Source organism: Filicampus tigris, chromosome 3 (assembly GCF_054856515.1).
Source record: "Filicampus tigris isolate MCC_2025a chromosome 3, RoL_Ftig_1.0, whole genome shotgun sequence".
Taxonomy (NCBI): domain Eukaryota; kingdom Metazoa; phylum Chordata; class Actinopteri; order Syngnathiformes; family Syngnathidae; genus Filicampus; species Filicampus tigris.
In genome coordinates this window covers 26,703,741-26,718,888 of record NC_141219.1, presented here as the reverse complement: position 1 = coordinate 26,718,888, position 15,148 = coordinate 26,703,741, and the positions used below count along the sequence as shown (strand labels likewise).

The 15,148-nt window shown below is 41.4% G+C and overlaps 2 protein-coding genes across 4 annotated transcripts in view; one reads left to right on the top strand and one right to left on the bottom strand.

The window, feature by feature from the left end:
* kif18a (kinesin family member 18A) overlaps positions 1-383 on the bottom strand; it is a 29,592-nt gene extending 29,209 nt beyond the window's left edge. Inside the window, exon 1 of one of the 2 annotated variants that reach the window (XM_086026129.1) lies at positions 137-383. The gene's annotated coding sequence lies outside the window, so the exon portion shown is untranslated. The remainder of the gene's footprint in view (positions 1-136) is intronic. The other variant, XM_086026128.1, reaches the window with a different exon arrangement.
* Positions 262-15,148, top strand: part of mettl15 (methyltransferase 15, mitochondrial 12S rRNA N4-cytidine) — an 82,284-nt gene continuing 67,397 nt past the window's right edge. The window contains exons 1-2 of one of the 2 annotated variants that reach the window (XM_086026130.1): positions 262-369; positions 1,555-1,803. In XM_086026130.1, the coding sequence (XP_085882256.1) occupies positions 301-369; positions 1,555-1,803 (318 nt within the window). In that variant the 5' untranslated portion in view covers positions 262-300. Of the gene's footprint in view, positions 475-1,554; positions 1,804-15,148 lie in introns of both variants that reach the window. The other variant, XM_086026131.1, reaches the window with a different exon arrangement.

The following is a 15,148-nucleotide window of genomic DNA, read 5'->3' as shown; positions in this document are numbered from 1 at the left end:
ATTTACAAAGCAAAAGACGGTCTTTGGCACGGAAACGGTAAGCTAACGCTCTTTGCAAGCACCGACGATAACGTTAACGTCAAATTAGCAATGGTTGTCTTCGTGTTTGCAGGAAGTGCCCGGGACAAAGACTTACCAATTGTTTGTAAGGTAACACTTTCATTTCGGCACGACTGCTATATTTCCAGAAGAGCTTCACAACGCTCGCGTACCATAACCAAGTAAATTGATCTTGAAGTACAGCTAACTTTGACGAGGCAAGCGCCAATATTTTCAAAAGCAACAGCTCTTCCTCGGTGGATGCAGATTGGGTGTGAGACACTGGTCAATGGGCCGACCCGAATGACGTCACAAACATGCTGCTCGTTGGTGGGTGGAGCTCACGTCAACTTCTTCCGGTTAACCTACTGTTCGCCTCCTGAAATGTTAACACTTTCAAACGTAATGAGGACGCTTCACTCTGATTAAGTTTAAGTAAGTCCGCTTATTGCTGCCGCTGTTGTATTGGTTGAAGACTCGTGTGGCGCGTGCTATCATCCAGCCTTAACACGTAGCAAGCGTCAAATGCCGGTCGCGGGATTTAGCTAAATTTGGAGCCTGTTTGAAGACACGTGTTGACAAACAGTTGTAGTGAGCGAATGCTTCCAGTGTGGCCCCTTCAGGAACATTGATATTGATGCTGAATTTTAGCGCGCACAAAACACACTCGAGTGTGTTACATCCTAATGACAGCATTTTTTTAATGTGGTGAGCTAAGTTGCCTGAACATGATCAGAACCAGTAAACATAAGCATTAATGTCTTACCGTCCTACCTGCCTTTACTTACATACCACTGTAATTGATCTTTTTTTTTTTTTTTTCAAACTACGCTTGTTTGGGCAGTCTGACAGAAGATTACTCACTGCCATTTGAATTTCAATTAGGGTTCTGGGTTCTGTTCATCGTCCCCTGCAGCTGCTGTACATGTATTAGATAAATTGGAATCTTCAGTAACACTTTTAATCTATCTTGTCGCCAGGATACGCCTGAAGTTCTTTTCTTTTTATTAGAAAGTGACTCACTTAGGTGCTTGTTGTAGGCAGTTTTGTTTCATGTAGCATACCGATATGATTGATTAACTTGCACAGATTAAGAAATAAAAGAAAGATTATATTGCAGTGGTGTATTGTGCTGCTTCAGCGTGGGAAATTAAAAATATGATGTCTATTGGCCCTTGTTAATTGTAAATGATTGTGTCAAGAATCTATCACCCAGCATCCATGAAGATACAATGTATGTGCCCCAGGTAGGGGTCGATCTTTGGTTAAACATGTGGTGCCCTATAGGATATAAATTTCATCCCTACTAGAAACATTAAAGCAAAATTGTTTAACCTTGTCCGCCTGTCATGTAAGATTGCAGTCCGACATATCAGTCCTGCATGCCGTACTGTAGCTACTTGTTTGTGATGGTAGCTACTCATGGTTAGTATCCAAAACAAAAAATCGGGTAATGTTTTGCTATACATAATATATTGCATTACTCATCATTGTTCTTTCTTGTCTTCTCCACAGGTCAAATTAAGGATGTTTATTTTCCGTATTCCCGCTCCCTCCTCCCTACTGTTTCAGAAAACAAGTTTGGCTGTGCAGACATTGCAGAAATTATGGAATTTAAATCTGCACTCTGGCCTTTGTACCTTTTCTGGTGCTAGCGTTTTGTGTAAATCAGAAGAACTGAATTGTGTTTCAACTGAAAAGCCTCCTCACACGCCTGTGATGCTCAAAGAGGTGCTCCAACACTTGGACATCCACCCAGGCCAAGTAAGTTTATTTTTCTATTATGTAACCCCTTCTTGTTATGCGTTATATTCAAAATAAATGTCCAGTCAAATCATGATGGAAGTGCTCATAGGTTGTTTGACCTAGGGAAGTGTAAAGACAGGTGTTAAACAATATGTGAGATATTTGAATTCAAGACGTAATGACCGAAAGAACAAGATCTCGGATACAAGCGGCCGAAATGGGTTTCCTTCGCAGGGTGTCTGGGCTCTCCCTTAGAGATAGGGTGAGAAGTTCGGCCATCCGGGAGGGACTCAGAGTCGAGCCGCTGCTCCTCCGCGTCGAGAGGAGCCAGTTGAGGTGGCTCGGGCATCTGATTAGGATGCCTCCTGGACGCCTCCCTGGTGAGGTGTTCCGGGCATGTCCCACCGGCAGGAGACCCCGAGGACGACCCAGAACACGCTGGAGAGACTATGTCTCCCGGCTTGCCTGGGAACGCCTTGGGATCCTTCCGGAAGAGCTGGAGGATGTTGCTGGGGAGAGGGAAGTCTGGGCTTCCCTGCTGAAGCTGCTGCCTCCGCGACCCGACTTCGGATAAGCGGGAGATAATGGATGGATGGATGGACGTAATGACCAAAAATGGTGTCCTTGTGGTGTTGCTGTGACAGCGGATTGCACAGTATATCTCAGGGCAATTAATGCACCTATTTCTATATCAATGTTTTTATTGTCATATTCGTTTCACATAAATACACAAAGGTGCAGTTTTTCATTTTGAAATATCAGAAGGTAGGGTAAGGGCAGTATATGGCATAAGGAAGTCCTTTTTTTGTGACTGAATGCATTGAAGCCTTTGTGGAAAATCAGTAACAGTTAGGGGTGTTCCGAACAGGGTTGTGTGCTGCTGATTCTGATATCGATCATCCATGAGTGAGATCGGCCAATACAGATTCCGATACCGATCACATGAATTAGCTGCTTATTTTTTAATTTTAGAGCTGCTCACGCACGCTGATTTCAATAATCAATTAATCCGTCAACTATTTTTTTTTCATTAATTGGTGAATCACATAAAAAAAAAAAAAAATCTGTACTTTTCCACGTAATCTTTTTATGAATGAAACAATTAACCATTTGTTGGAATATTAGTGGGCGGCTCAATGGGGTAGTTGTTAGCAATTCTTTGTCACAGTTATTGTATAGTGGTGTTCTCATTCTTGTGCGGGTTTTCTCTGGGTATTCGTGCCTTCTCCTGCATTCTAAAGACATGCTTGGTAGGTTAAATGAAGACTCTAAAGCCCCTATCCCTCTGAGGTGCAAACATTTCTGACTGTTAGCGAAAGTAAAACAATGCACAAGGTTTTATACGCTTTTTAAAAATCTTTGCGATAATATCACTTGTTCTGCCTCAAACCAATAGTTTAGTGAAATGTTTTGCACTTTATAAGTAATTCAAATAAATCTGTCCAAGAGGGACAAATGAGAATATTGATGATTATTCTATAACCACAGTATTTGACTGTTTTGTTTGAGCAAATCATTTCTTAAGAGAATTTTTACTTCATTAATTTGCTTTATAACTGGTCATTTTAGGTAATTTTATAATGCCTGCGGAAAATCAACTTTCAAGCCACGGAATCAAGAATTGTTCTGCATAGAATCAGGATGATTCTCTGTGGAATCAACGTCTCTGCAGATTTCTGGGGATTATATAATAACCTTGCTGGTGACGAGTCGTGGGGGTACCCCTGCCTCTCACCCAAATTAAGGTGGGATAGATTCCAACTAACCCTAAACCCTAGTTTAAACACCGGGAATAGAAAATGGATGCACGGATATTTATTATTGTGGTTACTAGGGATGCTCCGACCGATCACGATTGGCCGATTTTTGTGAAAAATTACGTGATCGGAATATTCGATCAAAGCCTTTTGTTGCCGATCAAAACATCGATCACCCGCAGCTCATGCTTCGCAACCTACAGCCCTGTTGCGTCCCTTGCTGTCCCTCCTCCTCTACTTGCCGCGGAGGCGTGGCTGTGTTAGGCAGCTTTTCTGGAGGCGCGTTTCAATTGGAGTCAATGTACCTCGCAGGCGGCGGGCGCGGTTGCGTGCGGGGCGGTGCGGTGCGAATGATGCGTTTGCAGCTGTGGGACGGAGTGAAGCACCAAAAATGTGTCCATTTGCACCATTCATCGCGAATAAAACAAGTAAACATTTTTGCCATTGCACAGCCAATCAGCATCGGGCATACTAAGTGACTACGTCTCACACACAGCCAAACAGAGCCAGAGCTCAAAGGTCCCCCGTACACTGTGGTGTGTCACACACAGCCAAACAGAGCCACTCTAAAAACTGTAAAAAAAACACAACCGCACCCGCCTGCGCGAGCTACATTGACTCCAATTGAAACGCGCCACCAGAAAGGCTCCGTAACGCCTAGCATTGTCTGCTGTGTGTGTGGAGTTTGCGTCTTGTAATACTGTATATGCCATGAAAAGGTACCTCGCGGGGAGAACATGGCTAAAAGTTTCAACACAACCAACTTAATTCGACATTTGAAGAACAAGCAATTGGGAGACTATGGCTAGTCACTGCATTGAATAAAGTCAAGGCGGACACAGCGCAGTATAAGTGGCATTATTGCCACAGGAAGACGCATTGTAGGTCACTTGTGGGCAACAGACCCACAATATCATTTTATAATTCACAAAAAGATTAACAGTGACTTTTTTCTCGTTGACAAGTGCACAAGATAGTTTGTCTATGCAAAAGACAATAAAGTTCCTGAGTCGTTTCAATTTAGGAACTCACTGAATAGTTTATTTAAGTGAAGCCTGAATGTGACTATTTTTTTCTACTTTGATTATATTCTGAACCATGCAATATTTCGGTGGCATGTTATATATTTGACTTTTTGCATACTTAAGTCTTTTGAGACTGCTGATTATTTTGATATGTTAAAAACTGTGTTACTAAAAGCTGGTAAATGTAAGTTTTTCTTAAGTTATCTTTGTGACCGAATAATTTTTATATTATGCCAGCAACGGTTTTGTATTTCTTCATGCTTTTGAACATATAAATACATTTTTGTCAAAATTACGGCAATAATATGGCTGGTTTTTTTTTCAGACAATATTTTATAATAGCAGTCACCATAAATAAATGGGAAAATATACAGATATTCCATGTGATCGGAATCGATATCGGTATCGGCCGATCTCACTCATGCATGATCTGTATCGGTTTCGGTGTCATAAAACCTGATCGGAACATCCCGAGTGGTTACAGTGAAGATGCGGAGGCTGAAGCAATAGAGAAGCCTACCCCGTGTACTTGATCGCTAACACCAGCTGCTAGTGCTAGGTGCACCTAGCTAACTGCCAAATGTCATTCTAACAGTAGTTTTATTGGAACAGTACTGTTTTCCATTGCAGTAGTTGTTAACATCTTTTTATGTGTGGGAGTGTATTATTGTACGAGATTTATTGTTTTGCAAATTGCAGTGATTAACATAAGTACAACATTTAGGATTTTTCAAAATCTTACTTACTGTAAAACTCACTTCTTCAGTTAATAAATATTTTATGATGGTGTGACCTGCCAGGTTCCCCTTGTATTGAGGCTGATTCTCCGTATGATGCAGTGCATCATAGCAAACTACAACCACAATAAAAAAAAAAGGGATAAAACTGACCATTCATATATTTGCGGAACTGTTGATGTAAATCAAGTTTTGTACCTTATGCTGTGGCTGATGACTGCATCTCTATACTGCAATAGAGTGTGTGTTCTGTATCATTTTTTTTCTTTGAGAGCCAGGGTGATTCTATCTTGGCTTTCAAATACTGTATATGGATGATTAGCACAGATGGGCATGAGTCAAAAGACTTCTCTTGTGGCAAAACACAGGACAAGTGCTGCTGTATATCTATATATGGATATATGTAATCTATATATAAATATATGCATAGCTATATAACGCATGGTCAAGACAGGTGGGTGCCATAGGTCAATGAGTTAGTCAAGAATTGCGCCACTGTAATGCTGTTGGCACGAAACAGGGTGCTGCGTCGCTCCTGCCTGAACTTTAGCACCTCAAAACTCCTCCGCTGCCCGCCCATTTGCCAACTGTCCCGAGACAGTTTGCCAATCAGATGTTATTAAAACAGTCTGATGGATTTGGTTTTGCTGCACAGTACATGCTGTACACCTCACTCTCTTGATGCATTCAGAATTGCTGCTTCATCACAGATGTCTGTTCATTCATTCATCCATTCATTCATTCATTCATTCATTTGTTCATTCAAACAAACATTGACCCTTATCAAATGCAATATTGCTGCTTTATAAATGAAGATGAGGGCTGACTTTAACATGGATAAAGTGTAACTCTGAAAAGCTCTGCTAGTTTTAGTTGGAGAGAGAATGAGATGAGAAATCTCAATTTGGACATTACTGCTACAAACAGCTGTGTATATATTGTAGTCTCAATAATAAATTAATCCTGTAATAAAGCCAGTCATCGCTATTGACGAATGCCACTAGATATCAATGTGAACAATAAGAATAATAGCCCGAGTGGCTGTGGAAAAATAGTCATTTACTGTATATGTACAGTAATTGCTTATTAGCCAAAGTATGGTCAACTATTGTTTAATGAAACTATAGATTGTGATTATAGATTTTACAGTAGCTAGCTATCTATACTGTCTTGATTGTGACTATTAACACATTTAGTAGTTCATTTTCATAGGGAGCTTTATTTGTATGTACGCAGTTTTAAATGTACCCATTATACTCTATAATGTGGATTTGATTGGATTACTACCTGCCACTTTTTCTTGACCAAAATAGTTTTAAGCTTAAAGGGGAAGTCAACCCCAACATTTTCTTGACAATAATATGTTCTATGTGCCTCCTCTAGTCTAAACACAGCATTCTGATTAATATTGCATTTGAATATGAGTTAAGCATCAAAATCCACCATTTTTATTCATCTCAGGGAGCGTCCATTTTGTCACTTTCTGTCAACTGAAAATTACACCACAGTTGCTCAGGGCTCAGATAATGACCAATCATGGCTCAGCTTCAGAAAACAGATGAGCCAGGTGATTTTCATCCCAATTGCTTCACAATCGGCTGCGAACCACTCCAGTGAGAGTTGGAGATTGCGACGTGATGAATCCAACAGTACCACCTTATCTGCAAAAGCAGAGATGCAATACTCATGCCTCCAAGCTGCATCTAGAAATTCTCTCCATAAGGGTTATGAACACAATCGGTGACAAAGGGCAGCCTTGCCGGAGTCCAATTCTCACCGGAACCAAATCTGACTTTAGGCTTCTTTATACTCCCGCGTCGGCGTGACCGTCGCGATGTGCTGCGCGGCAGGTCTGCAACATGGCTACAGCACGTGATGCGCACGTTAGAAATTGTTGTTGCATGCACGACATCGCACGCATTCTCTCTCATGATTGGTCCCTTATGTCACTTGTTGCGATGACGTACAGTTTTCGTCGGCTCGGTTCTTTAAGGGCAGTTTATTTGTTACCACAGAGGAGAGGATCCACACCATACAGTTTGTTGCGGTTGCGAAGCAAACTAGTTTGGCAGCGGCGTGGGCGTTATGTCAAGTATTTGTGTGGGTTAATGTGTCAAGAAATCTACACACACACGTACCACCTTCGCCGCCATCTTTCTGGGGCGGCATGGCTCAGTGGTAGAGTGGCCGTTTCCCAACCCAGAGGTTGTAGGATCAATCCTCGGCCATTGTGACCATATCGAAGTATCCTTGACCAAGATACTGAACCCCCAGTTGCTTTTGATGCTGCGTCATCAGTTGGTGACTGTGAGCTTTGAGGGTTCTTAATAGGTGGAAAAGCGCTATACAAGTGACAGCCATTTACCATTTCTGATCGATTTTGCAATTCAATTAAATGCATCGTCTAGTCATCTAGACCTCCCTTTATTCTAGCAGGCACAATATCTACGCTGTCGCTTTGTATGTTGCTCGGCTGTAAAAATGCTGACGGTAATTGGCCATAAAAAGCAGAGAAAAATCCCCCCTGTGGTGTCTCAGCTAATATCAGCCGTAGCGACACCCTCCGACTTGGAGTGAAACTGCAACACATTTTCAATTCAATGAATGTGGGTTGCGCGCGAGTATAAAGGCAAACTATGCGCGGCATTGCTGCAGTGACGTGCGCGCGGACGTAGCTCGCGGGAGTATCAAGAAGTCTTTCCTGCCGGCAATGCGGACCAAATTCTGACATTGGGGGTACAGGGACCTAACAGCCCATATCAAGGAGTTCAGCACTGCATACGCTTGAGAATCCCCCACTGAGGTTCCTGAGGGACACCGTCGAACGCCTTCTCAAAGTCCACAAAACACATCTAGACCGGTGGGTGAACTTCCATACACCCTCAAGGACCCTGCCGAGGGTGTAGAGCTGGTCCACTTTTCCACGGCCAAGAGTAAATCCACACTGCTCAACGAACCCTCCTATTAATGGGTTCCACCACTGAATAGACCTTATCAGGGAGGCTGAGGAGTGTGATCCCCACTTGTACACGCCCTCCGGTCCTCCTTCTTAAAAATCTGTCAATCCAGAGGCACTGTCCCTGATGTCCAGGTGATGTTGCATAGGGGTGTCAACCAGGACAGCTCCACATCTTCCACCTTAAAGAATTCCGAGCAGACCACACCCATTCTCGGGTCTATGCCACGGAGGAGCTTTTTAACCACCTCCGCGACCTCAATCCCAGAAATAGGAGAGCCCGCCTCACCCGGTGTCCAGCAACGGGTTCGAGGGTCACCACAGCGACAGACACCGGCAACGTATTGAAATCGGTCGATATTTTGCATTTTATGCAAAATTGGTGATCGACTGTAATGCAGGGCTTGACACTGCGACCATTATGTTTGCAAATTCTCTCATGTTTCAGTGTGTGCTAGTAAAAATGTCATCTGTTCACACTAGTGCGACTGCATGTTTTCATGCTGTTGGGGGGTGAGGGAGCAAGGGCTGCGGGGTTGGTTAGGGGATACAACAAAGGCGCTACAACTTTGTGTCCATCTGTCAGACTGTGCACACAAGGCGGATAAGCCCGGCTGGGACACGTGTCAGGTTAAATCCTTCCTGTTTAAATAAAATAAATAAATATCCAAGTATGGGTGTGTACTTTGCCACGTTAATGGCTATCTAACTTAACTAGCAGTGTTTTAACTTAAAACCCGGAAACTGATTTTATTGTGTGTGGGGGAGGAGGGGGGGGCGTGTGCGTGTGTGTCTGTGTAGGTGATAAGCAAAAGCGGATTGGTCACGTGATCACTCATGCCATCTAACAGACAGATGCTTGAATAATTGTATTGTCGTTTGTAATACACTCAATCTTTGTGGTTTAAATGATGGGATCAGTTGTGCAAAATAATTGACCTGGTTTTTTTCAGATGCTGCTTGATGCAATTTTGCAAATATAATTTGAATGTCTGTCTTCACATGATACAAAACTACGGTATGGCAATTGAGACGACTATACATCAGCAAATATGTGTTTACACTGTACCGCACTAAAAAGGGGTGTGACCAGATCCTGTGCTGGTGCGACCTACTGAAAAAGTTGGTAACACCAGTGCATAAGTTAGTGTAAAGTCCTGACTGTAATGTCATAACTTGCACGATCTATCAATGACATCATTGATCCGATCTGCAAAATAAGACATGACAGGAAACACAACCGCGTTCACTCCCGGGTCGTTCTCTGCTGCCATAGTATGTATGTGAGCCCGACAGCTCATCTGTTTTTAGTCTTGTCTCGTGTCGTGGGAGCAGAAATAGTTTGCTGGAAACTTTGCTTTCTCTGGGAGGCGGACGTTCTGCCTCTCCGCCCTCGACCATCCGATCATAAAATAAGAGCGTTTCTGTAGTTTTTCATGTTTTACTCATCAAAAGTCGGAAAACCGTTTTATTTACATAAAAAAGAACTAGCTACAGTATGTGCAATATTTATTTAACTTTAACATCTCTTTAATTCAAAATGCTTTCATCACTCAGCGTAAGTTACGTGAACTTCCGGCCATGCACATTCAGGTGATCACAGATGCAACCAGCAGGCAGGAGTGTTGTTTGAAGTACATACAGGGAAATTGGTTCATTGCTGACAGACGCACAAAACATTTGCTAAACGGAGATACGAAATACACTGGTCGAGGTGCCAAGGACTAAGTGGTGCCTCAGAGGGCATTGCGCCTTTTCTGTTGCTGGTCCTTCCCTTTACCTTCCAGTAAATGTGAGGCAAGCCCCCTCTCTGTCCATTTTTAAAACCCGTTTGAAGAAACATTTCTATACTTGTTGTTTTGCGGTGCCTATTGTATACAGTATTTTGTGTGTAATTTCTTTCTTTCCCTTGTTATATTATTGCTATTTTGTTCTTGTATTGTAAAGTGCTTTGTTACAGCTGTAGCTGTTGTGAAATGCGCAATATAAATAAAGGTGTATTGTATCCCAAATGTGAGTTGAGCTATTTTCGAGACGTAATTACAGTGTAACGTCAATACAGTTTGCGAGATAGAGCCGAATCTGTACAGGTGCACCAGAGCCAAACACCTTTGATAATGTGCTTACTATGTCACAGACACTGCAGGTAAAAATGAAAATTTTCGGTTCAACCACGAAAAAAGCAATACCTCATTTTGATCGTATACTATTTTTTAGTACTTGTAAAATGTATCATGATTTTGTCAGTTCCAGGCACTGTGCATGTTGTTTGTTTGTTTGTTTGTTTTATTTATTGACCATATAAACAGTTAACAGAGAAAAAACATTAGGAGTAAGAGGATTTAAGAGAAAAACAATAAAACAAAAGAAAAAAACAAAACAAAAGTTTAACATTAAGCACTGTCACGTGTTCATAAGCAGTAGGAAGAAGTACATAACTTATCTAGTCCTACCCCTTTTTCTTTGTGTATTTTGACTTTTATGTTTTCCTTTCATATTAATACATTAATAAATCATTGATGTACAATGTACCAAGAGGAGAAAAGGAAAAATGGCAATATATAACCTAATCATATATGCAACTGCCTTTACACTTTTGCATACATATGCTTACATACATGCAATACATAAGCACATCTATCATTATACTCTCATACACATTACACATCGTTGTCCATTCTCAATATTTCATTACATTACAATCAATCTGACATATTTAAAAAAATTATAGAGCAATATACTATATAATATAGAACGGATTTATATAGATTTTTTGTACCACATTTTTGAATCTGTTCTTGAACACAGCAAGTGATTCACACCGTTTCAAGTATTCCACAAATGAACACCTCTTACAGAAACACACCTTTGCTTAATGTTTGTTCTTGTTTTGGATTTGTTGTAGAGACATTTACCCCTTAAGTCATAGCAACTCTGTCTTTCGAACAGCTTTTGAGTATTGTGGCAGAGCAGGTTATTGTGTACTTTGTATATTATTTGTGCTATTTTAAACTCAACCAGGTCATATAATTTCATAGTGTTTAATTTGATAAATCATGGATTTGTCCGTTCATTATGTTTTGATCGATTAATAATTGTAATTGCTCTTTGGTAAATAAAATAAAAAAAATAGTATTAAAAAAAACACCATCTTGCTTGAATTCCCAATTAAGTTGTATTGCACCTTGTAAATTACACCTATGATATACCATTGAACACTCATAACACAACGCCACCCAAAAATGATGTTCAATTGCGAATTCAATATGCTAAAAATAGCTCATTTGTGATGCTGTCATTGATTACAATGATACAAACACGTCGCAAGCACCAGCCATGCATATCAAAGTCTACAGTCATGCCGAGCCCCCACAATGCAAAAAGCTTTTTAATAGAAATGCATATGTCCGCGTTTTGGCTCCTTCCCAAACTCTTTCTCAAAGGTGAGCGGTGCACTAAATAAAACAATGAGATGACTAACCCTGTTTATTTGGCGGATAGACTTATCTCCATGCCTCATTCTGCAACGAAGCATTTAAGTGATTTCAACAAAACAAGCCCACTTAAATGTGTCTAACTTACTATTCCCACGTATTATTGTCCAAAATAACAAAACACCCAGACTTTCAAAATAGGCGACAAATTGGCCACACGACCTCCGCAGAATGAGGAAATAGATGGAGTTTTGCAACACTTCTCAGACATTTTGAACATTCAAAAGCACTGATAGATTTGTCTTCAAGCTATTTTTAACATTTGTTAATATTACATAAAAATAACAGATGAAGTCGGGGCAGCCCAACAGTATCACTTTGTGGGAAAAAAAAACATGCATTTGAACATTTGGATTTACAGTTAGTGTGTTTTGGACATACGGTTTGCGCCAGATAGTGATGATATACTGTATATTCATAGTCAAATCACAAATTATATGCAGTATTTCTATTTCTATATGCACAAGTCCACCTTCTACTGTAACTCTCCTCAACCTGAGTGGAGTGTGAGTGTGATAGAGAGGTGGACAGACTTAATTTTTCTCCAAAAAGACAATGCATGCCATCAGAAGTTATTTTGCATTCACCTGAATCAGATTGCTAGTTTTATTTATGTGATTCACTACTAAATTGGTGCAGCTTTTTACATTGATAACAATACTATATAGGCAATTGTAGCACATTATTTAAAAAAAAAAGCAGAGGAACAAGCAAACTACTACCTGATTTATACTTTACTGAGTTTGAAAACCACACCCCCTTGCAAATGTTTTATCTATTTTCTTTTTCACACTCCTTTTTGGTTGCCCTTCGTATTGAAAGAAGAGGCTACTAAATAATTGATTCTTGAAATTAAACACTCCAGCCAGGGATACCAGGGCTGACTGACAGACAGATATTAGGTCTTGGTCTCATAAAGTTACAAGTTTAGTCTGAGGTTATCAGTGGTCAGAGAAGTCCTTCTCCTTCCTTGCCTCATTACTGTCATGAGTAGACCATGTCAATTTTGGAATAGTTGGTGGTGGTGTGCTGTGAATACAGTCTAGTACTTCATTATCTAAAAGGTTTCTGAGTCTACAGAGTGCCAGGTTGTTCAGCCTTCCTGAGCACAAGTCCTTTGCGGGTGCCGTGTCCTTTAGTATTGTTTTAGTCCCTTCAATTACACATTCTTTAGCCTGATGTTCATTTAACACCATTGAAACAAATACAAGAAGCCTCCGCTTACCTAAGCACGTCATTTCTATCACATTCTTTGGTCATATAAACATCTATTTCTATTTCACCACTGAATATGTATTTCTAACGTTTCTGGTTTTGTGAAGTGTTCAAAAACAGGCTTTTATGCTGTAACGGTGGCATGCTTTGCAGCACTCTTTGTAAGTATTTGTAGTGAACCAAGCTACTGTAGATGTTGCTCTTGGTTTGCTTTTGTTTCTGTCGCTTTTTTATGAGTGTAGATATGATGTCTTAAAAGGAAGATTTCAGATGAAAGGGCAAGAGGGACATTTGAACAGCTTGAACCTTAGTTCAAGTGAGGGGTCGGTGTGGTGAGTGACTGGGCGTGAGTTGTGGCTGCATTTTCGCATTGTGGGATGTGAAAATAAAAGTTAAGGGTGAAGTGAGTAATTCGAGCACCTCGCTCAAAAAAAATGCATCAGTGCCTAGCAAGCTAGGTACTAGCAGCGAGTTCCTGGTAGGCTAGCCACCTTTTCCATGCGGGCTCTTTTGTAGAATGATTTCAAAGTACGTTGTTGCCATTGATGCCAAAGTACATCAGTGGCAGATTGCAACATCTGTTGTTTGAGCCAAAGTCGAGACTGGAATTTGCAGAACTCCATGATGACAAGCCACAAATGTTCGGGGAGAATGTCTTATAGACATATCGCTGACCTCGGGGCCAGAACCTCATAAGTCATATTTTTGTGAATTTCATATTTCTTCAAAAATCTATACTATTGGTCAGTCAACGTGGGTGTTACTTTTACACATAATTAACCAATCTAATGTGTTGAAAATGGCTTGCTCTTTTTCACGATGCAATGCTAATGGTTGAACAAACTTGCAATCTTTAGGGTTTCTTGAAAAGTGACTATTGTGGAGGTATGCGGTTGTTGTGTTGGGTTCTTTAAAAAAAAAAAGACCACTGTTCTTGTCTACGATACCACGGAGACGCCTTTATTAAATGCCTGCACAACATTGAAGTCCTTTTTTTATTTTTCGGCTGTGTTCCCTGCAGTAACATTGTTCTCACAGACATAGTCTGCCCTGTAGTGGTTGAACACATGTAATACCATGAATTACAACACAGGACACCCAGGACGCTTGGCTTGACGTGGGCAGCAAGGCTTGACGTGACTTGAGTAGCAACCAGAGCTGGGCACTTTACCCTTTCTTGCCGGTCCGTCCTCCGTCCGCAACCTGGGTACCCTTCCCCCCGCGTCCCTCCGTCCTTATTCATAAAAATGATCATCCTCCGAGCCCGTCCGTCCTCGTCCTTTTAAAGCACTTCCGTCCTTGCATTCCGTGACCCCCCCCAACCCGCCCCCGCAAAAAAAAAATTGTCCGAGCATGGCATTATTTCAAGCTCATTAGCTGGCTTCCAGAAGAAGAGGAAGCTGGCTAATTTCCTATGCACATCCACTTACCGGCTGGGAGTATTGTGAGTGGATTGGATTGTTTACAACTGTTAGCTGCCAGAAACCATCGTCGTGATGTGATGATGAAGATGACGATGATGATGATGAAGCGCGGACCGAAGCAAGCCAGCGGACATCACGAGAATATTTAAAATTGCATAATAACAATACTATTAGGTTTTGTGGCACGTTTTCACTTTTTACTTCTCAGTAACAATAATTTTTGCAAAATAAGGCAATGTTATTTTAGGAGGAACGTCTTCCACTTTCCTTTGTCCGTGAAATGGGCGTCCACTAGTGGGCAGACTATGACTCTGAGAACAACACTGCAGGCTGTGCAGGGAGGGAACGCACATGAAAAAGATCAATCCAGTGTTGTGCAGGCATAGCAGGCTTTTTGAAAGAATCCAACACAACTCGTCAGTCGGGACTTGACCCAGTTATGGACGATTAGAGGGACGAACGTAAACCTACCTTTGTCCTTTTTAAAAGAGTTCTCGCCCTCCGTCCGACCGTCCAAAAAATGGGCGTTCATCCGTGACGAACGGACGGATGGTTCCGTCCCAGGGACTGAATGACCACCTCTGGTAGCAACACATGAACCTATGACAAATGACACACAAAACACGACATGACAAGACACCACTAAACACAACAATGACCCGACAAGGACTGAAAGGAAACTGGGAACTAAACACAGTCATTCTGACGAGACATTGAGGAACACCTGGACAAGACACAAAGGGTAAAAGGGAGCT